Raw genomic sequence first — 23820 nt, 5'->3', positions numbered from 1 at the left:
CTCTTCAATTTTGTCACTCTCTGTGAAAGTTATGCAAGCTATTGTAAGACTTGCTCCCAAGAGACACTTGTTTAATGTGTAAGCAAGGTATTTAGGTCAGGTGTTAGACTGTGAATTTGCCTTTGCTTCAAAAATGCAGTATCTGCCAAAACTCCCTTTTCTGTGAAACTGGATTATTTTTTTTTCCACACTAAACTGTTTTTCTTTTTGTGAATTTATTCTTTCCATCTAAAGTTTCCAGAAATTAAACAACTTCCTGATTTGATTTTTTTTTGTTAATTTTAGAAAAAAAAATGTACTTTTTCTAAATGAAGAAATTTATGGCACCAAGAAGAATTTCTGAGTAAGGCCTGTTAAATACAAATAACCTTCCTGGAACTGTTTGCCAGGCAGATGTACACATGACAGACCAACCAAAAACCTTCCTTTGAGATATCAGTCTGTTAGGTTAATCTGCAATGTAAGCATGTGTTTTACTGTGTTATAAAACAATAACAGATATGAACTTGTCATTTAGGGGTTGGGTTGAATATTTTGAACTTCAGTGGTGGCTCAGTAAATGAAAAGGTTAGAAACAATATCAACGCTTCACAGTCTATACCATATTTCACTAAAAATTTAAATATGCTCTATAGAGTTTGTGTTTTTGCACTATATACAGCTTTCACCTATCAAATACTGGACTGTATTTTCTGATAAAGCCATTAACAGGAACAGGCCCATGTGTGTAAAGGCTTATTTATTTATTTATTTATTTTGCCATGCAGTTATGGAATAATATTGAATACAGTCTACCACAAATTGCTGTACAACTACATCAAGCTATTTACAGCTACCACAATTGTACCACAATATATTTATTTATGTGTGCACATTGCTACGTGTGTGTGTGTATACCCTTGCATATAGTTGCACCACAGCACTATAATCTACATGTGCATATATGTATGGAGCATTTATACTTTATATACTCGTATACGTCAAATACTACTGATAAAGTTGTTTGGTAACCATCCTGTCAATGGTCAATATACCACACACACCCCCCATAATTACAGTAATAAAAGAAAAATAGGCTTACACAGCCAGGAAGCAAAAGAGAAAAACCTCAGATTGGTTACCACTTCACTCCCGTAGTGACTATATGTTCACACATGCATGCACACACATGCAGTTTCTGATAAAATGTGTTATTTCTCAAAAAGGAGAGGGAGAAAAAAGAGAGGCCTAATGAAACCCTCAAGTTGTTCTTGAAATTACACCTATACCTGTTGTCGTTTTCAGGAAATCCACTTTGTTTAGTTGATAAACTTGTTTTGACTTTTCAGTGGAAACAGTTTGCTGGCACTATTTCCTTGACTGTAGGCCAAATTCTGACCTCGGTTTCATGTAACTCCCACTGCATTCAATACAGGTTGGCTGTGTGAGGCAGGATAGAGCCTTTCTGTTTACAATCTCAAGAACATTGAAAGGTATTTTGTTGTCATTACTGCTTGCATTGCTAGGATGGCATTTGAAGATGTCTATTTTAGGCAGCGTTCAGACCACAAATACGGTTAGCCTAAAATTCTCAGAAATACTGAAGTACACGCACAGAAAAACAGCAGGAGGAATCAGTGAAAGGGATTTCATTTTAGCTGAATACACTGTATGGCATCTTGATTTTATACCGATGCCCCAAAGTATTGACATGTAACGATTTTGTTGTAAATCACATGGTTTGATGTGCAGAAAAGTTATGGAGCATTTTATATGAAGTAATAGTATTAAGTAATTCTATTGAACTAATTACCAGTTAATCTGACATTTAATGAAATAAGTAACACCAAACGTGACGCAAGGGCAGCTTTTATGGACTTAAACTTTAATCAATTGTAGGGGAGTCAAAGGTATCATTTTTGCTGATGGTGGTGAATAGAGGCAGATGGCATTTACTAAGGAGTTTCTTGTCTTCATTATTCTAGGCTGAATGATTGCTCCTAGGCAAACTAGGAAAAGCTGCCTGTGTTCTAAATGATAAGAAGAAGCTATAAGATTGAGGAAAAATATATCTTTTTTTTTTTTATTTTTTTTATTTTTAAATTACAGCTCCTTGCTATTCCTGAGTATATGCCTGTTTGCAGCCCCAAGACAGGTGTTGCAGTTTGGCTTTTCCACTAATCTGGGGTTCAGAGTCATGCTTGATATTGAATTCATTGCCTGCTAACAACATCTGCTTTTGTCTTTCAGTATGATTTGGGCCAGGAAAGAGGCACAAGCTCCCCAGGCAATTCAGGTACTGGTTTAAGGCTGTTTTACCTTGAAGGCAACTGACTCAAGCTGCTTGGCCCCACAAATGCAAGGCCAAAGGCAGTATGGATCTATGACTCATATCACCTTGATTTTGCTCCAGCAGTAAAACAGTTACCTTAAGGTAACTGCTCCAGCCAATTCACACGTCTTCCATTCTTTCCTTTCTTTTTGAAAATACTTACTATTTTTGTGAAATATGCTATTTGTGGAATGTGATTCTGTTGTCCCATCTTTGGATCTTGTAATCACTTGAAGTTTCCCTGGTTTATGTTTATGTACCCTGAATGTATTAGAATGGCATGACTTAAATTTGCAAGAAAATGGTTATGGTTTGTATAGTATAGAAATATATGTATGCTGTAGATAGGAGTGAGTAGCTGTGCCAGAGTCAAACTCATACTATCCCAATACAATGTACCGTATTCACAAGTTGGTGCCATTCATCCCACCTATCCACATTAGATCCACCACTTCTGTATAACTGGTGATAAAGTGGGGGAATAAAATTAGAATAAAGATTCCAATAGGAAAAATGGAATATATTTTTTTATGTTTTGTGAAAAGTGAGATTAAATTTCAGTTTCTTAGTGTTACGTTACAGATCACTGGCACAGCAGTGCAGAGAAGCTTATATGAAAACTGTCTGCACAAGCCCAGCCCAACTCACTGCTAAGAGTTATTTATTCTTTTAGAATATTTTAGAAAGAAAATGGATAACTTGCTCAGACATATCCTTTCTGATGTTTTTGGAACATTCTGTATCACAGATGTGGCCAGGAACAAACTTTGAGTTATATCATTTAGGACTATTCCCAAATCAGGTTGGATTGGCCTCTCGATTACATGAATTCCTTCAGCAAGAATTGTAAGGCTTGGTCAGACCAGAAGGACATACATTAATAATACTGATAAGCCTTTTTCTGCCGCCAATTTGTAAATCTGGCTCCAACATTACCAGACCAACGGAACTGTTGTGAATGAAGTTATTGTGCAGAATTTGGTCATGTAACATGGCGTTCTTGTGCCATGCCTTTCCTCCAGTAGACTCTAGCTGCTGCCAGACAAGAGGAGATCATGTCTATAGAGAATGAGATGCCAGCCCTCCCTGACACTGGTTTAGAGATTGTGATAAAAGAGAAGGAAAAAATACCAACTGAGCACATGGGTTAATGGCTGCTATTTTAGTCTCTTGGGGCCATTGCCAGCTGCCATTAAGTCAAAGTAGCCCTCAGGCTCTACTTGGTTTCATGATGAATAATTTAGGTTTTCCTGGTGCAGAGCCAGGTTGTATTGGCTTTGTATGATAGATTGAGCAGATCTACACTGTGAGCACAGGACTGTAAATATATGGTGGCACATACTGGTGCCATGGATCAACCTACAGCAATAGCAACACTCCTTATGAACCACAGATTCTTCACATGCTTAGAGATGTCTTCCTTCAGATATGGATACTCTTCGAGTTTTGTCGAATAACTTACCTATACATAGTCAAAATCTTCTTTGGTATCCATTTATTTTAAGCAGTTAACTACAGGACTGGATATTTTCTACTTACTGAAGAAGTAGTTCATGTCTGAATAAATAACTGAAAATGGCTTCTCACTGTTCAGGAAGTACAATCAATTTGAAATTAGGATTATGGAAACATCTGTGAAAATTCAAGTGTCATCTCAATTTGGGCTCATTCAGATCCTGTATTTTTTCTACTTCCCAAGCAGTGCATTTAAAATCTAATCCTAATTAACACACATAGTTTAATTATAGCCAACAAAATGTTCTCCTAAAATTGTGTGTGCTGGTTGGGGGGTCGGGTAGGGAGGGAGGAGGCGCGGGGGAAACTAAACAAATGTTCACTGATTGTAAAAATCCTTGTTTTGTTAATAATATAAATCTTTAAAGACTTTAAACATACACAGAAGTTTGCCTCTCATGAATCAAAGTGGTGTAAAAAGCATGAAGCAGGCACAGCACTCCTACTCCTTTCTCCTTGCTCATTTCATGCCAGTTTGAAATTAACAAAGAAACTCTGCACTGGAATTTAAAACTTTCCTTTTTGAATGGATTTTCCCAAAACTTGTAATATATAAAATGCTGCTGCAGGAAAATAAAACCAACCAACCAACCAAACAAACAAAATAACAAATACGTTATAGTTGTCATGGACAAACCTTGAGAAGATTTTGAAATGTGAGTGGAGCACCGGAAAAGCTGAGGTGGTCTGCTGCTGTGTACTTCATTGTATGTCTGAACTCTTCAGAGCTACTGGATTGTTTGGAAGTGTAAGGAGATTTTCAGTACTTCTGACTTTTATTCCAGCATGACAGAAGTTGAGAAAAAACATAATTTAAGGCTGTTTTAGAATGCTTTCATTCTTGGATCAGATCTTACCCTGCAAAGTCTCCCAGATTGGTGGTACTGTAACTTTTCATGGGCAGCACTCAGCATCTCAGGACCTCATTGCCTCCTGAGTCTGGATGTCTGAGAACAGATTTCTAGTCTGGGACTCTAGCACTTTATCCTAGAATCAGACTTCTTGCCTGTGCCTATGAGAGTACCTGGACTTCACAGACTAGCTACCCTGGTTCACCAGAAAAGTGTTTCATGTCCACCAGTAGCACAGTGATTGCACTGTCCCTCAGAGTTCTGCTCAGAGTTCTGCTTACCTGCTCAGACCGCAGGTAAGATTTTCTTTCTGGGAAGTTTGGGAAGAAGTTTTTGCAATAACGTAGCAGGGAATCAAGAACTGTAGGCCTAATACTTTGCTGGAAAACTCCACCTGGTTATTAACTTCCTCTAGGTCATCCTGTTCCTGTTTGGGCTGCTTTTTTTTTTTTTTTTTTTTTTTTTTTAATGCTCTGCTTATGTTTTGGAAGGGTTCTTCATGTCAGATCAGTCTTATAAGGATCTCAGTATTTTGATGACAAATGTCCCAACCTTTGAACAGAGAAACACTGCTTCTTATACATTTCTGCGCTGTTTTGTCATTTGCATAGATTTTATTTTTTTTATGTGCCTTTGTAGCACATACACTGACTTATTGAAAAAAGAAAAAAAAAAAAAGGTAGTTTTCCTACTGTGTTGCCAGCTCTGCTGGAGGCGGTGACAGCCATGATCTCTTTCCCTCATGTCCCACATCCCATTGTCAGAGTGGTTCCAAAGGCAGATGCTTTATAGTGAGTGCTGATGGAAGAGGAAGCAAGAGCAGTTTGATTTTCAGACCTCAAATGGATTTTAGAGTACAGAGAATGATTAAAATCACCTTTTGATTTCTGAGCTGAGCAAATATGTTCCTGGAGTTACTTAGGCATAACAAATATGGCTTTTTGCATTTTAGATATAGGCTTTGGTTTTAAACTATTCTTTGACTATGCATGGGCAACACTTTCTTAATCTGAGGGTCAAGCACCATAAGGTTTTGTCATAAGTGTGTATTTCATCCTGCATTCAAACAGTCGATTATACAGTACCAGCGATAGCTGGCTTTCCGTCTCTTTCTGTCCCTTCAGTGAATTATAACAGACTCCTCTGGCAGTCTCTTAACGACGGAATGACTTAGGATGGAGCTTGCAATCCTGTGTTCTGAATTCCACTCTATTACTTGAAAAAATATTTCCACTCGTCATTTTGTAGGTCCTGGGCTGAAAGAGAGGTAGGAAGAATGATATCTGAAAGGGTTCAATCATTGCTCCTGAAAACAAATACCAGCAAACATGCCAGACATTATGGCATAGATAGGGAATTAAACTGCTTGTATTTCAGCCTCATTCCCTCTGTCCCATCATTCTGGGAATGTAATGACATTGAAGGTGCTTTTAAATAAGTGCAGAGAGAGTTCAATCATCTGCTGTTTTGTCTGAATTGGGTATAGGCCTAGGTGGAAGCCAGTCCCATGCCCTTTAGAAGATCAGTACAGGTGGTGATTACAACACATCTATCCATAGTAAGGTATGGGGGCGAATGACACTTGCATTTCTGAAATGTCTAACCTCAAAAACTTCTGTCAGCTCAAAGGAGAGCAGCCAGTTTATTTTTCAAGATAGGAGAAAGTACATGATTCCAGTCTTTTGCTCTCTTTTTGCAGAGATCTGAAAAACATCAGGGATTCGGTCTTTGTTTTTAAAGCTTTACATGGGACCTGATCAGCTTACAGGAAGGGACTGCTTCATCTTATCCGGTCAGAGCTGTACAGAAGAAGAGAGACAAAGATCCAGCAGTACCTGAAAGCTGAATCCAAGGCTGATGCTTTCAGGCATCACGGTCATAGTCTGAGGAGAGGAACACAGATAGAAAGCTAAGGCTTACTTAATTGTGCATAGCAAGGGGATGTGTCTAAAGGACCTGGACTATGAACACACCCTTAGTCTTGCTGCTCTCTGACCAGAATCTTTAAGGGAGCTGTGGCTTTCTCAAAACTGTCTTAAGATCTGTGTTTCCTTCCCTACTTATGTCCCATAATGAGTGATTCCCTATGGTGCTTCATGAACTTGCTGGGTCTTAAACTGACACTTAACGTTTTCCCCTATCTATTTGTGAGCTTTTCTCAGTTAACAGCTGTTCAGAGAAAGAATAGTTGTAATTACTCTTAGTTCTCAACTGTCAATGCAACCTTATATCCACCCTTCCCCAAGAATGACATGGGCTAAAAATTGAGCTTGAAATCTATTCTTTAACAAATAGTGAACACCTACCAGAAAACAATAAAATAAATCACACAGCTACACACATGCAGCTAAAATCATGTGAGACATACTTAGAAATGTGAATGCTTTTAAACATACTAAAACATAAGCAGGTTAAATTTATCATCTTCCATTTTAATTTAAAAGATGTAGGAGAACATGTAGCTGAGGATTTTCTAAAAGAAGTAGTGAATTGAGTGTGTTGGGGGTGGTGGTGGAATTGCTTGTAGTTTTATTCATTTAGGCATATCTTATCACTCCTCCTTTTCTTCCTTCTTGGAGGGCAATGAGAGAACCCAGATGCCAAGCTGTGGAACATGTTCTTCTGACACTAGCATCTGGCTCCTTGGCAGAATCCTCCAACTGTCATGCTGACAGCTTTCCTGTTGTGTCCTCGTATATTTTTATATAAGAAAATTGCAGATGGGTTCTCTTCTCAAACTAATACGCTATTCTGTTGACCCTTATCATGCAGAAATGTGTTGGTTTTATCTGTTTGTGAATGAGACCTTGGCCAAATATACTTCAAAAAGGATACTTCTCTGTTCATCTCTGAATTTGTCTGCAAGCTGTCTGGGAAGATGCCAGAATCCTATTACACACCCTTTTTGTGCCTTTAAGCAGTAAGTCCTTCATTCTCTCTGCTGTACAAATAGATTGCACTTTTTGCAGCAAACACACTGGTAAAATATGAGCATATTTATTTAATAATTTAAGTGGAAAAAAAACAACACAACAATTCTCCCTTGAAATGGGGAGAAATGTGGTTTGGTTTGCTGTATTTTTTTTTAACTGGATTTTTTTGTTTGTTTATTTTTTACTTTGACATTACCTAGTTGCTGCCTTGAAGGATATTTTTTCTCTAGAGGTTTGACAGAGACCTCCTACCCAGAAGGCTTTATAATGTCGAAAAGTAGCACTGTGACTCCATTAAAAATAAATAAAATAATAAAATCATTTATTAACGTCTTCCAAAATCTGTTATTTTGTAAATCGAATTTTCATAGTCCTGTATTGCATTTAGACACATCCCTAACTTACGTTGATCATGATGATCTGTCCCAGTGACTTTACAGTGAAGCACAATTGTGCTACAATTTAAGCCTGATGGGTTGTTAAATTCAGGCTCAATAATGCCCATATTGTCAGGATGACAATAAAGAATACTAAAAGTTCCTATGCTATTTCCTCTTGCTCTCCTCCCCCATATAGACATCTTCCTATCAATATTATGTATTTGTCTCTTCCAAAAGAAAATAAAGACACCCCTACTCACCCCCAAAAATCTCAAGTTGCCTTTAAATATATAACTTTGCTTGCATGAGTAAGATCAAGCAGAGATAAGAGAATATTGCAAATACACAAACTAAAAATTATATGGAGCTTTGCTCTGTGGAGACTCCAGCTCAACAGGTGTTGGCTGTGCAGACACAGTAGGGCTCTTAAAAGTTGGCGTCCATTGAGAATATTTAGCCATGATTCATAAGCCCACCAGCCTCTGACCTTCCACCCCACCCTCATCCATCCCCTTCTCAACTTGAATAGCATAAACTAGGATCCGAATGACTCCCTGTTGCTGATATGGAGGATCGCCAGCTCTGATGAAGCCAGGTGGATTCCACTGAGAATGCTCTCTATGTCCACACCAGAGGAACATCCTCGGAGTTTCACTGCTGTAAGATTCTCCTAATTTATTTTCCTAGCAACAGATATTAAGACTTGACTGACACCAGGTTCTTGTTTGTTGCTTTTATAGTAAATAAAACCACAATGAATAATTTTATTGTTCTCTCACCTTGGTTGTTCACTTTGTGTAGCTATTCCAAGAAAAAAAAGAGCATTAAAGGAAGAAGAAGTAAGTTTCTACAGGTTTTTTATTCCTATTATCACATACAAGAATCTTTATAAATTTCCAACAAATGCAAGTGCACAGAAGCAAACAGGTATGTACATGACTATTATGTTAACTGATACATTGTCCCATATCATTTTCTCATCTCAAACTTTGTCATTAGTGAAATAAATGTTATTAGAACTACTCAGGAAGGATCATAAATATCAAGAATGAATTTCTGTATTAAGCATTAACTTTGATGGGGCCAGGATTTCAATCCAGCTTCTCAGCCATACAGTGCAAGTTATTTCCTGCTATTTTCTTGCTTCTGTTTCAAACATTCTGATTCACCATTGAGTTAATCATCTACTAAACGCTGTCTCCAGGTGGTTTGGGTTTGCTGTTGTTATCACCATGGCCCCAAGGGACTATACCTTCCAAAGAAGTGAGGGGAGCCCAGGCACTTATATTATGCAAGAAATAGAGACAGAAACAAAATACATCAGCAACTGTATCAGCATGCTTTCATTCATACCACATTCTGACTTTAGTGTACGTGCTTTTTCAGGAACTTAACATACACCCTGAAGTTCCAAGTTGTTCCAGATTGTGTAAGCATGCAAAATTATATTTGTTAAAGAGGTGCAGAAAATACTAAAAAATAATAAAAAATAAAACACACACACACAAAATAGAACACAACAAAACCCACAAACCTTGTACTAATGGGTGGGATACAATTAAAAGAAACTTTATAGGTTAAGATATATATTTCATACTTAGGTGACTACTATTGTGCTCAGTGCATGCCTTCATTCCATGTTTATAGCAAATGTGAATGAGAGTTATCACATGTATGATGCTTTGAATAACAGGGTTTGGTTCTTCAGCTATGGATTCTTTAGGCAAATCAATTATGTTATCTCTTTCTTGCAAAATAGTGATAATATTTTCCTGTGTTACAGAGGAATTCCAAAGGTAAATTTATCTGTGATTGTGAGAGGTTTAACACTACAACGATGAAGGCTGATAACTGAATCTGGGGATTTTTGAAAAGCAATTTTGGGACAGAGAGCAGGGTTAGTAGATTAAGTCGTTGGATTCAGGGTTTGAGAATCTGAATATTGAGGTTCATTATCAGACATAGAATTATTGTAATTCAAATGGATAAAGATGAGGTTAATGATGAGGAAAAACTAGAGAGAAGAGTATAGAACTCTTGGGATTATACCGTTTGTAAACTATTTAAGATATTTGTTCATCTTCAAAATATCAGCCTGAGTAGAAATCAAATCAAATTGTTCTTATGTCTTCCCAAATTAGCACAGAAAATAAATGGATGAAGTTTGTTAATTGTATAAGCTAAAATTGTGGGAAACTGTTTTTTCTATACACTGATGGCAGGGGATAAAGGAAGAAGGTAAGGCTAACTAAGGACTGAATCAAATATTGAACAAGTATTTTACATCAGTTCCCAGTAAAGGTGATGACTAAAAAGTATAATAGATCATTTCTCATACACATCCACCACAACTAGTCGTCCTTTCCAAAGTCAGTCACAGGTTTGAGCTGCTGCTAGAACTAGATACTTGTTATTTGGTGGCTCCTTTAAGGTCAGGCAGACCAGGAATTGCTCCAATATTATTTTATTTTATTTTATTTTATTTTATTTTATTTTATTTTATTTTATTTTATTTTATTTTATTTTATTTATTTTTTTCATGTTTATAAGTCTCTGTATTATTACAACAGACTCAGTTCTGCGGGTTTATTTTTTTTTCTTTCCTTCTTAAGACATGGTTCTAAGGTTTCCAAGTTTTTCAATATCTTTCTGCAAGAGCAGCATGATTTTTTTTTCAGTACTCTATGAAATATAACAAAACCTGAATTAAACACTCCCCAAATCCTCTAAAGTTGAAGTTCCTGAGCTGTATGACTGTTTTGAGCAATTTCAATCTACAAGAACAAAAGATATTTAAAGGAATTGAGAATAGATCAATAGAAAATATATCCCAGCAAAAGCAAATTTAGGATTCTATGCTCCAGAATCAGGGAACCTGGACAACATCCAGTCTTAATATTGACAGTATATACAAGCCTAGTAGCAAGAGTATTTAGTTAATATGCATATTAACAAGTCCAAATTTTAAATATTAAGGACAGCCAATTTAGTAAGTATCTGTAACCTAAAAATAAAGCAAAAAGGTGATGAGGACAACTACAGACTTGTTAATATGATTTCAGCAGCATACAATCTTAGAACAGTTTGTGAAGGAAAGAACATGAAGATAAATTGAATACAGGTTAATTACAACATTGGTTTAGCAAAGGTAGATTATCTTTGATAAACCCAGTATCTTTTTTAATGAGATAATATATATTTTTAGACAATGGCAATGGACTGGACTTCATTCTGAAAGATGGTAATTATTCTTACAGGAGAACTGTCAGAAGACTAAGAAACTGTCATAAGAAGAGTTTGTCAAATGTTTTAATGGCTTGTCTTTGTTGTGATCCCATTTAACATATTGATTAGTTATATAGGAGATGAAGGAGTAACAATTAAAAAGGTATTTATGAGATACGCAGAGAACATAAAATGGGGAACAAGATGATTTTGTTGATTAGAGTGATGAAAGGAGACAAAATTTAATAGCATATATTGCAAAGCCAGGAATCTAATGACCAGTAGCTAGATTATTTATTTATTTATTTATTTTTCCTTCTTGAATATAATATGTATTTGTCAGTTAAAAGTAGCAGGAGAGAAATATGGACATACTAATTTTCCTGGAGGTTGACTATTGCTTTTCATATAAAGCAACTTTGAAAAGTCTAATGCAATTGTAAAGTTTACTATAATTGTGAGATGCATCATCTAGGACATTTTGAATAAGGAAATTGTTATTTCATTGTTCAAATATTTGGTAAAGCCTCTTTTCAAATATTATATAAAGTTCTGGTCACCTGTGTTCATGAAAGATGATCTTAAAACAGAAGCATAGAAAGGCAGCTAGTATGCTAGAATGGAGAATCAGTCTTATGAAGAGAGATTAAAAGACCTGATTTCCTGATTTGTTAAGCCTAGAAAAACAAAGGTTGAGAAGAGAGAGGAGGATTCTTCAGAAATAAAATCAGGAAAAAGTGTTGAAGAGAGAAAACATCTATTTAACTGAAAAAGCAATAGTGGCACAAGAGCAATAGTTCTAAAATTATCTAAAATTAAATGTAGACTGGATATTAGCAGGTTTCTAACTAGTTTTGGAGTGAGATTTTATGATATAGTACCAATGTAAAGAACTAAAATTGCTTAGATATAGTAATTTATGGAAGAAAACAGGTGAAATTCCAGATCTGGGAAAAGGCAACACAAGTTTTTGGATATCCAGTGTGTTGTAACTGAAGGAGAGTGACATAAGTGTGAACTGCATTTTGTGTGCTTCCTCCTTATACTGCAGGCATACCGTAGTTCAGAGTTTCTACTGGTCTCCCAAAGATGGCCAGGATGCAAGTTCCTTACTTCACCCCTTTCCTAGGTAGAACTTGCCCCCTGAACTCACAGCCCAATCAGGTTGGCAGGAATATTTTCTGAAGTTTCATTTGCTAGGATCACTGGGTGACTTATTAAACCTCAGCAGTCTGCTGTTGGAGAGAACCTCTCCTGTCCTCTTTTTGAGGACTTTACTCTTCTGTAAACTGGTTTTATTTATGGGTTTGTTAGAATATGCAGGGGAGCTTACAGAGTGTGGTGACGTGACACAGGTGATGCGTGAAATCTTCCAAATGAGGCCTTGACTGTGTGCTTATGTCTGACCATATGACTGGACTTCTACAAAGCAATGGTGCTTTGTGTCTGCAAATGTCTTAATGCTGCACTGCTGAAGCTGGGCAGGTACCTGTTGCGTCAAAGCAGGTTTCTTCACAACCTGTATATCAACATATTGACCATATGTAGTTGCATCTCTGGACAGATTCAGAACAACTACAATAACATAGGAAAGAAAAGAAAGAGTCCTCACAAAGTATTTGTGAATTTAGTTGTAAGAAAAGTTGTACGATCTCTCCTCTTCCCCGCTCCCCACCCCCTTCCCTTTAGTACTGAAAACCAAAACTAAATCGCTTGGGGTTTCACACATGTTGGAAAAACCACTAAAGATATATGCAAATTTTTCATGGTATTTTTTTTTTCTCTCTATGATTTCCAAAATAATTTTTACCTGAAAACAGTTAGAATTTCGCAACACAGAACTGGCCGTTCTCAGAGTGAATCATTTGTAAATTAGTGGTTTTACAATGGATCTGAGAAAACTCTAAGTTTCGAACTGAATTTTGGCTTCTCACAGACTCAGAAGAAGATTGGTGAACTATGAGAAACAAACCTGCCACACAGATTCACTCATCTGCACCTAGACTGAAACCAGTGGATTTTGTGTATCAATGGTATAAAACTCATAATGATCTGCCTGGTCATACTTAGCAGAAATGTTTGAAATCTCTTATTCCAATCATAAAATGGCATAATGTTAATGAATATTGATATAGATAGAAAAAGACAGTCTTAAGATCCATCCAGTTGCAGCAATGTAGAATGAATTGTTCATATCTATATGATTATGTTAAAGAAGACACAAATCATTTCAAGTTCCTTGTCACCACAACCTCATAAATGCCACATCCATGTCTTGTAAGAGTTTTGCCTAATGAAGCCGTTTGGATACTTACAACTCTATTTGGCTTCAGTAGTTATCTCCTAAGAATTTCTTCAAGTCTTGTACAATTTGAACATTCTACCAGTTCCAAATATTGAAAGGTTGTGTTTCTTGATTTTTTTTTTGTTTTCTTGTTTAAGTTATAAAGCACACTAGATGCAGATAAAGTGTTAATTAAGCTATGTCAAAGATAACAGCACTTTATTTATTTATTATTATTATTTTTTTTGACATATATACGTGTCCAGTTGTAGGCATAGTTAGAGATAAGGAAATAAAACATAAATCTTGTAAAGAAATCAGTAATGGCAAGTCAAATTGCCATGCAAAGAAGAAGCTAATGAAAGCAGCTATATCTGGAGGAAAGAAAAAGCAAATTTTTTCTTCCAGAAAAACTTCTAAGATTGACTAAATTTGACTACTATAGACCAATAATCCTCTGCCTCCTTCAAGGCTTTACAAGTGTCTTAGCCTGAAGCTATACTCTATCAATATATTACTGCAAAGAATTATCTTGTCTTTATTTTTAGTGGTTGATACCTGGTAAAGACTACAGTGGTAAAGATAGAAATTGAATGTATTTTAAGATTTCCTGATATATGAAATATTTACCAGTAGAAAAATCTCCCAATAAATGGTTACATACTCAAATGCTGTAAAATGTTTGGCTAAAGAAACCACAAATATATGTTATTAAAATTTATATATTATGTTATTTAGTTTAAACACAATTTTGTCTTGAATAATAAAATAGTGGTAGGTTTAAAGGTCTCTATTCTGTTCACTGGATATTGAATTAGGGCAGACTGAAAGAGTTTGTTTATGGATATAATTGGGAATTACTTCAAAAGGGACATAGAAACATTGAGATTATTAAAACTTAAAGTTCAACGGCTTCCCAACCCTGAAAGTGCCTGGATTTTCCAAGTACCAAGCTTTGAGCTACTGAATTTAAAATTGTAACTAAATTCATGCCATGAGTGAGTGCATAAACAAACCATGCTTAGATATTTATCTCCAGAAGGTCAAGAATCTGAACCAGGTAGAATTACCTGTTTTTGGGGTGGTGAAGCTCAAATCCATTTTTCAGCATCTGTTTCAGCACTCTGTGCTTAGTGTTAGCTTCTGTGAATCCTATTCATAGATGCCAAATTGCCTATACAAGCAAGACAAGCCAGGCTGCATAACAGTGTAATACAGTGTCTAAATTTTCACTTTTGGAATATTTGCAATGTTTAGTATTTTTCAAATTCCTTTGCAGATCCAGTGCTGCTCTATATGAATTTGCCCTTCAATGTTCTTTTTAATTGCAGATCAACTGGACAACAAATCAGTGCACACAGTCCCCTGGACCAAATCACTGCAAGGTATTGAAACCAATGGTTTTCATGAAGTCACAGATCAGTAATTTTAGGCTAGCTGATTTTACAGGAGAGAAAATGAGTGTTTTTTATTAATTACAGGACATTACACTGACCTTGATGAAAATGTTAATCGTCAATGTGAGGAACACTAAAAGTTACACCTCATGAATTGTTTGGTGGCACAGATAACTAGTGTAGAATGAGAGGTGTCACAATTTTGCTAACAGCTTTCCACTCCAAGATATGATCAGCAACAAGATTTGAGCAAATATAGCAACACACAGCCAGGTAGCCAACACAGCACCATCTAGGCAGTTCCTTAGATAACTCACATTGTGTCACTACCCGTTTATGTAAAGCAAACATATTTTTCCTGGATGTGTTTGTGTACATGCTCTTTAAACTTCCAGTTGTCTCCTGCTTTCATTCACTTCTCTTTAACCACAAGCCTGTTTCTCTAGAATTCTTCTTACCCAGAGCAATGAATGAGCAGGAGCAAACAGTGATGCAGAAGCTGAAGGAGAATGAATAAACAGCTGGGGGACTACAAGACATGTTGAAGAAAGCAGGGCTGTGGAGTCCTATGCTGAATGGTAAAATGTCAGACTTGGTGTTCACAGCTGACAGCATGCTTGAGAGAGCAGTCCTCTTGAATGTGTCATAGCTTTACCTCAACAGAAGTTATTTAAGGACTCAGTAGACACTTCTACTCTATCATTCTACCTTAGACTTAAGCTCACATTTAAGTTCAAGTTTCCTAGCTATTCATGCTTAGAATTTGTCTCTCACTTAAGGCTGTTTATACAGATATGGAAGGTCAGCTGTGGTGTAGGACTGGTTTTGGTTTGAGCCCTGCCCGGGAAGGAAGATGTATTTGATCGGCAGTAGGTCAGGCTTGAGTCTGCTCAGCCATCAGTTGACTAAGTCAATAATGTGAACTGAGACACTTCAAACCTGTGATCAGAAAAGGTTGTACAAAGAGATGCAATCCAAAACAGTTTGTACAACACAGACCAACATTCGTCCAAGGTAGGGAGGTGGCTAGGTTTTTATATTCAAGTGATAATAGTTGAATCACTGTATCAGATGACCACACATTTTTATAGGAGGGTTTGGCAGAAAAGAAGTAGTTCCTGTCAATCCATAAACTGGCTGTCGATCTTTTAGAGTCTGTTGTGTAAAGCCAGAAAGCATGAATCACACAGTAAGAAAAATCAGAGGATAGATTTATGATCATGAAGAGGTCTGACAGTGGCTCAGCTTAGAAAATGAGAGCTTAAAGAATCTGGATGTGTTCTGTAGGACCTCCATTTAGCTTGAGATCCCACTATATGTCATGGACTAATAAAGGGGACATCATTGCTTGTTTGGATTCAAAAATGAGGATACTGTCCAGAGGGATGTCTGCAGTCTTTCCTGCCCACATTCTCCCCTTACTTTCTTTGACTCAACTATAGTAATTGTGCACTTGAAGAGTGAGTCACGTCAATAAACTAAGCATAAATTTTTTTGATATGTTAGTTTTCTGCCAGATTGTTGAACTGAAGTGAATCATCATGGAATACAAGTGAAATATCAGTAAACTCTGGTTTGTCAAGGGTAAGGAGAGAGGCAGCAAGGTAGGTACAGTTAAATTGAATTTAAGTGATGAGGTGAAAATGCATCCTCATATCCCTGGGACCAATGGCTCAAACTGTCAACTGGCTTAAAGTAATATAGTTTTACTGTTTCTGATAGACCTAGTCTAGTTTACAGCTATTGGTTTAGGTTGGTTTAGAGGTGTAAATTCACAAGTTGGTAAGCAACTAGTTTTTCCTGTTTTCTTCGTGTTTTTCAGCAGAAAGTTCTGATTCATGTACTCTTTAGGAAAATCTTTTTGAAAAGAAAAGGAAAATCTGCTATAAATCCATAAAAAGCAGTTTGAAGTCAAGCAAAAGAATATTTCCAGCTAATTGTATGGGGATAGTTTGAAATTGTTTCCAGTTCTAAAATTATTTTAAAGACTGTGGACCTTATGTGCATGTACATCTGTGTATACCCAGTTCTGTTGCAAAAATATCATATATTAGGAGCTCAATAATCCTTTCATTAGCCTCACAGTACTACATCCCCCAGAACAGAAAATGAAGGAAGAATTCCATAATAGGAAGTAAGAAAGATATAATTGCAAAGTGCTTAGAAAGCTACAGGCAATTCTTATTTTTATCTTTTTTAATAATGAAAAACACAGACATTATCTACTCTTGTTGTTGCAAACTCTCCTGTTTATCACAAGACGTTTTGGTTTTTGACTACTGAAGTAAGATACAGAGATAGGTGGTAATTTCTATGAGATTTCATTCCCGGATAGAGAGGGGAGGTGTCCCCAACTTTGACATCTCCATGAGAATGTAGGGTTCAGGGACGTTAATCACTGATGTTTCTATCAGACAGCTTTATTAAGATAAAATTTCATTTATTTATTTTTTTATTTTTAAACCAAATTAGAGGGGACCTAGAGCAAACTTCTGAGCAGTTATTAACACAAGTCCACATTTGCAGGAAATACTGGGTACCTTCACATGCACTGCAATAGCTGCGAGTTACACAATATCTATATCATTTTTCACAGCTTTGTCATTAGCTGGTAATGATTTGATTATTTTGCAGATGAATCACAGTATAAATCTCTTTCACAAACACTACCTCCAAGTATTAATCAAAACCATTAAGGCAAAGCAGTCAGTGCAAATTAAAAAATTTGCATGTCTAAATTAAAAATTACAGTAATACATCATAAATAAATCTTTTAAATTCTCTATGGTCTGTATGAGCATCCCCTTTTTGTGCCTGTAATGAGCCCATGAATACAGCTCTTTTTTTCTCCCCATCTTTTTAATCAGGCTGTAATCAAATTTTATAGGTAGAATTCAGGTCTTTCACTTTGAAGTCCACATTGGATCTTATTGGAGAAAAATTATTTTGCTCTCTTCATCTTCTCAAGCCCAACAAGAGTGAAAGATGCAGACTCAAAGACAAGTGTAAGAGACAGGAATTCAAACTCATCTCATATAATTCGCAGTTTCTTTGGCTATAACAAAGTAAATATTTATAAAGGGTGATATATCTTATGCAAATAACTTTGAACTATGAAGAAAATGACTGAGTTGTGGTTTAGGTATTATTTCATTTTAGAACTATTAACACCTTACTTCCAGCATGGAAAAGATTAATATAAACTGCTACTGAGATTTAGAACACACTGTTATTCACACTAAAGAAAATAAAAAAAAGTTAAGGAACAGCTCAACAACCTTGCATTTTTTTTTGGTAATTACTGACCTTCATTTGGAAAACAGTATTCTGTGTAGAGGTTTGCTGTTCTATTCCTGCTGTTCTATTTACAAGTTAATCAAAGTTGTCCGTAGTAATCTGTTCATCCCCTTTCATCCAACCTCTGGCAAAGGACTTCTGGTGAAGAAATTCCTTGCAAAACAGCAAACACAAATTTGAAAGTGTTTGCCTGTTGACTGTCTTCAGAACAATGACCTCCCCCTGCATGAATTTTGCTGTGACCATTTCCAGTATTAATTCTTGTTTTGTCTGTGATCTTTTGGCTTCACTGTCTCACAGCAGCCTGATGGCTGAACAAGTGGCTCCAAAAAGGGACCTTTGTACTAATTCCAGAATGACATTGAGAAGGAACCCCAGGATCCAAAACTTTTCCCCTCCAGGGCCTTCCTTTCAAGGTCATTGGTTTTCTTTGCCTTGAGGGTGCACAGTAAGAAGTTACTTATACAAGAATAATCTTAACAAAAGAAAAAAACCTGAAAGCTGAATAAAACTAAGCAAAAAGGTCTTCTTGAATCCGACTAAATTTACACACAAACTATATAAAACTTAAAAACTGAAAAACAGAAAAAGACCTGTGCATGTCTTACATTCCCCTGTCAGTAATTCTTCATGTGCAGATACATTGGCTTAATTGATCTATCAATTGCTTGCTCTGCTGTTTGCATGGATGAGAACACAAAGACCTTTATAATAATTAGTAGCTTACCTTTCAGTGGTAACAGCACACATACCTAAGAATGTACGTCAAGACAAGTCTGAATATCTGCTGTAACCAATTTTTGTGTACTTGCTTTAAATAGTTCATTTGTCATTTCCTTTATTACTTTTCTCTGTACATGCAACTGGAGGTCAACATTAGGTTTTCAAGTTAAGAGGGAACCCCAAAGTTTGCAGATGGAATTGTGTTTTGGGAGGGTTTTTTTCATGGATGATTTTGTTTAGCCTTCCAGTCCACAGATAGATAGATACAGAAAGTACTTAACAGTTCACTTCTGATTAGATTTAGGAACTGAAAATCCATGTCCAAGATTTTCAGATAGTGCTTTTAGATCCAGAGTGATCATTGTGCCACTTCACTATTAGATAATAATTAATGGTTTGTAATTTGGCATTTATATAATCCTTTCAATTTATGAATTAAAAGTGGCTTTCAAAACATTAGATTTCAGACAACGTTGACCAAATATAGTAATTAGAGTTTACCTGTTTTACACAAGGTATTCGGAAACAAGGATACTTGGTATCTTGTTTCTTTGCAAATGAGGTCCATTGTAAGATATGGGCTTAGGATCTGATAATGTTCATTGAGCATTCAGACAAAACAAAACAAGCAATTAACCAGAAGATGCCACGAATCAACAAGATATGAGAGAAAATAAATCATTTGCAGCTTCACAACTCAATAACATCATTGAAACAAAAATGAGAGAAACCTTTCTTAATTTCAAAAATTGCACTGAATCCATCACTTAATTCAGTTCAATAGGGACCATTCAGGCTTTTATGGGTGGAGGTTCTGATCCTGACTTTTTATATCCACAACTGAAATCTCACTACCAACTTATTCAATTTCTATCCTAGATTTCTTTGAGGGTTTGTAGCAAAAGAACTTTAGAGCTTAGAAAATGTCACATCCAAGATTATTTTAGTTCATCAAGGCTCAAAGAAAATAAAGCTTCCAATTCTTCTATTGTGAGATGGATCAGGACTTGTATTGTGGAAGTATACAAAGCAAAATATCTTTTACCCCTTTGAAAACATACTACCAAAGCAGCTGTCGTCTCACGTTCCCACGCAAAAATCACAGAGGAAGGAATTTACTTTACAGCTAACCTAATACCCCAAATTTTACCAACATTGAAGATTATTTGTTGTTTCCTTCTCATAAGGGTATTTGGGCATATGAAGGTCTCCAGCAGTGCTAAACTTGGGCTGTAGACAATATATTTTAACAGAAATAAAACAAAACATATATTTGCATAACTTTTCTCTTTAGACTTCTGATTTCTCAGTGTTTTCTTTGTAGTGAAGACTTAATGTAAAGCCACTGCATGAGAAAGCATCAGTTTTTCTTTTTAGAAAGTCTCCCAGAAAGGAAGCTCTGCTTAAATAATTTAATTTAAGAGAACATTGTGACTTTAGTATATGAGTTATTATTTCTGTTTTTAAAAATCAGTGCTCCAAAGTTTTCTCTCTACCAATCAATTTATGCATGTATGTAGTAATCATCATGTCAAAATTCATAGACATGGTTCTTTTGAATTGAGCTTAATTACATACATTTTAGTTTGCAGATTTCAAGAAAAAAGCCTCCCATTTTTGTTGCTTACTGATCTAAGGGATTCAGGATTGCCTTCACTGCTTTACAGGTAGGCACAGCTTATCTATCTACCTAATATTTGTTGGATTTGTTTCTTTACATGGGCAAGGCAAGAGAACCACCCCTGCCACAGTGCCTTGTGGTTCTTCTTTATCACTAACATGTTAGAGCTGGATAAGGACTTCTCAGGTGGCTTATTGCATCAGTTCTTCAAGGAAAGAAAAGAGCCACATACTGAGGAATTAGAGTAGCTGGATAAAAGGGAGGGTGTTTTTATGCATAGGGAAAGGTTTGTATACACAATAGTAAGAGCTCTTCTTGAGAATCAGGAGTTAGACTCTGTGATCCTTGTGGGTCCCTTCCAACTTGGCTTTTCTATGATTCTAGGATCATATATACCTAGAAAGAAAATGTCTGTCATGTAGCTCAAGCAAGCTTGTATCCTCTGATAACCAGATATTTGAGAGGGAAATATAAAGATTTAATGTGGATTATTTTTATGTTGTTTTACACAGGTGTTTTGTTTTATTTGTAATCTAGAAACTTCACCTTAAAATTTGACACTTTCAGATTTTCCATATGAAAATCTAAAACTTTGTTCATAGTGTTCAGACAGAGGTTTGTGTTGTTAGAAATTGTAAATATCATTTTATATTTAATGAACATCTGGATCTTTTAGGAAATGCAGTATCTTTTTTTTTTTTTTTACTTAAAGAAGAAAGGAGCTTATTCAGATTTAAACTGGCACAATAGAGTGATTTCAGGTTTTGTAACAGTATTTAAAAGTTGTTTGCTGTATCTGGATTGAAGAGAAGTTGAATTTTCTGCTCTCTAGTTTACTTTTCAGATTGGAGACCCCTTGCCAGATCCCCATGCTGCAACTGTCTTCAGATCCTACACACTCAGCTCTCCTTATACAATTCTGTGTGCACAGTAGATGTCATTCCACTCTGGAGACAGGATGTGGCCAGGAAGCACTCCCAAAGCTAAATTTTGAGAAGTGCTTCTGGATTCACAGGCATAGGGAAAAGACCACGTGATATTGAAAATCAAGAGCATATGTGCACCTAAACCATTGGTATGTTTTAATCAACATTTTTTTTTTTTTTTGAATGAACATTTAAATTCTACATTGCAAAAGGCAAGGGAGACTAAGGGAGACTATCCTGAAGAGTGACTAGATGGGTGATAAAATTTCTTTTATTTAGTTCCTAAGTAAATAGTATTTTAATCAATGCATCCACTAAGCAACAGTGAAATACCTTCTGAAAAATCTGCCGAAGTAGAAAGAGTGAGAATTCTCAAGCCAACCTGGTGATGCATGTTGATGTTTTTTTTAACTATCCAATAAGATTGCTCAGATTAACAGGTCACTCAGACTTTTCCAGGCTCTCTTAGTACTGGTGGGACAGGCAAATGCACCAGATAGGCTTTTTAAGTAACTGCACAGATAAAGTCTGGACAGTTTTACTATATATGACTTGCCAGCTCAAGCAGAGAGACTGACAGTGTGGAAACAGCTTGTCAGAGCTCAGGTCATGGTTAAAAACTGCTAATGTTAATGCTGACAGCCTGTAAAGTCCCTGTTATCCATGATACCTTTAGTCAAGTTATAAAACACTCTGAAGGACTATAGCTTTTTCTTCTTGCTCACTATTTTTTTTCTGTTTCTGTCATTAGTGAAAATAGTTAACTAATTTTATGAAAACCTCTTCCTTTAATCTCTGTGTTCCAAGCTGAAGCTTGTCAGTGGTGCCTAGCACTGCAGCATCCAGCTTCTCTGTGAAGAGGAAGATATGTTTACCGATAACCAGGGACAGATATTGCCAGCACAACAGGGATCAGCCTGCTCCACGATGCTTCCTGGATTTCGTAAGAGTGCTTTCTGATTTCACTGAGATTGCTACAAATGAGGTTATGAAGAGGGGCAGGCAGGAGATGAGCTCAGGTCATTGTTGCTACAGTTCTGGTGAGAAATCACAAATTTGCAAGAGCTGTATTATTACTATTATTATTATTATTATTATTTTTATTATTTATTTTTGCTGAGCTTCTTTTCATGCAAGTTTCAAGAAGGCAGTTGTTCTCGGAGAACTGGGTATTAAGGGCAAATTTATTGTAGTTTCTCTTTACCATGGGATATGATTTATGTTCTGCATGAAGTCCAGCACAGTCCCTGCAAAATAAAACTTCTTAAACTAATCTGCCTTATTATTGTTTTAAACTGGGATCAAGCCTTTGCTTTCTCCAGCTAAAGCACACGCTATTATCACAGAGTAGTCTCTTGCCATTAGAGAACTAATATGATCACTCTTGACATGAAGTGGTCCCACATGAACGTAATGGGGTTCAACAAGACCAAGTGCAAGGTGCTGCACCTGTTCTGGGACAATCCCAGAAATGAGTATAGACTGGGAGAAGAACTCATGAAGAGGAGCCCTGCAGAGAAGGATTTGGGTGTTCTGGTGGATGAAAAGCTCCACATGAGCCATCAAGGTGTGCTTGCAGCCCAGAAGGCCAATTGCATCCTGGGCTACATCAAAAGAGGAGTGGCCTGCAGGTCAAGGGAGGTGATTGTCCTCCTCTGCTCTGCCCTTGTGAGGCCCCACCTGGAGTGCTGCATCCAAGTCTGGGGCCCCCAGCACAAGAAGGATGTTGATCTGTTAGAGTGAAACCACAAAGATGATCAAGGGGCTGAAGCACCTCTTCTACCAAGAAAGGTTGAGAGAGTTGGGGCTGTTCAGCCTACAGAAGAGAAGGCTCCAGGGTGACCTCATTGCAGCCTTTCAGTACTTGAAGGGAACTTATAAAAAAGATGTGGAGCGATTCTTTGCTCAATCAGATAATGACAGGATGAGGGGGAATGGTTTTAAACTAAAAGAGGGGAGATTTAGATTAGAAGTTAGAAGGAAATTCTTGACTCAGAGAGTGACGAGACACTGGAACAGGTTGCCCAGAAAGGCTGTGGATGTCCCATCCCTGGAGGTGTTCAAGACCAGGTTATATGAGGCCCTGAGCAACCTGATCTAGTGAGTGGCATCCCTGCCTATGACAGGGCGGTTGGAACTAGATGATCTTTAAGGTCCCTTCCAACCTAAGCCATTCTATGATTCCATACATGAGATCTAAAAGCTGTATGTTAGAAAAATCTGTTACAAAGAGCATTGGAAAAGATGAAGCCTGCTGACAGACTAGGCACAGATTTACAGGGTTATTAAGCAAGCCTTTCCCTCCCCACCACCTTCTATAGTGCCCCTGCTCTTCTATTGCAATGTTAGCATCATTG

General features: G+C 36.7%; 1 protein-coding gene across 4 annotated transcripts in view; it reads left to right on the top strand.

The window, feature by feature from the left end:
• LOC310893837 (uncharacterized protein) overlaps nt 1-22467 on the top strand; it is a 64309-nt gene extending 41842 nt beyond the window's left edge. Inside the window, exons 2-7 of one of the 4 annotated variants that reach the window (XM_083823277.1) lie at nt 2230-2275; nt 14831-14884; nt 15343-15474; nt 20502-20583; nt 21370-21612; nt 22271-22467. In XM_083823277.1, the coding sequence (XP_083679403.1) occupies nt 2230-2275; nt 14831-14884; nt 15343-15366 (124 nt within the window). In that variant the 3' untranslated portion in view covers nt 15367-15474; nt 20502-20583; nt 21370-21612; nt 22271-22467. Of the gene's footprint in view, nt 1-2229; nt 4079-14830; nt 14885-15342; nt 15475-20501; nt 20584-21369; nt 22112-22270 lie in introns of those variants that run through there. The other 3 variants (XM_083823275.1, XM_083823276.1, XR_014579354.1) reach the window with 3 other exon arrangements.
• The last annotated feature ends 1353 nt before the right edge of the window (nt 22468-23820 follow it).

Source organism: Anser anser (genome assembly GCF_964211835.1).
Source record: "Anser anser genome assembly, chromosome: 2".
NCBI classification, from domain to species: domain Eukaryota; kingdom Metazoa; phylum Chordata; class Aves; order Anseriformes; family Anatidae; genus Anser; species Anser anser.
The sequence above is the reverse complement of the archived record's forward strand: the minus strand, read 5'-3'. Positions and strand labels throughout refer to the sequence as shown.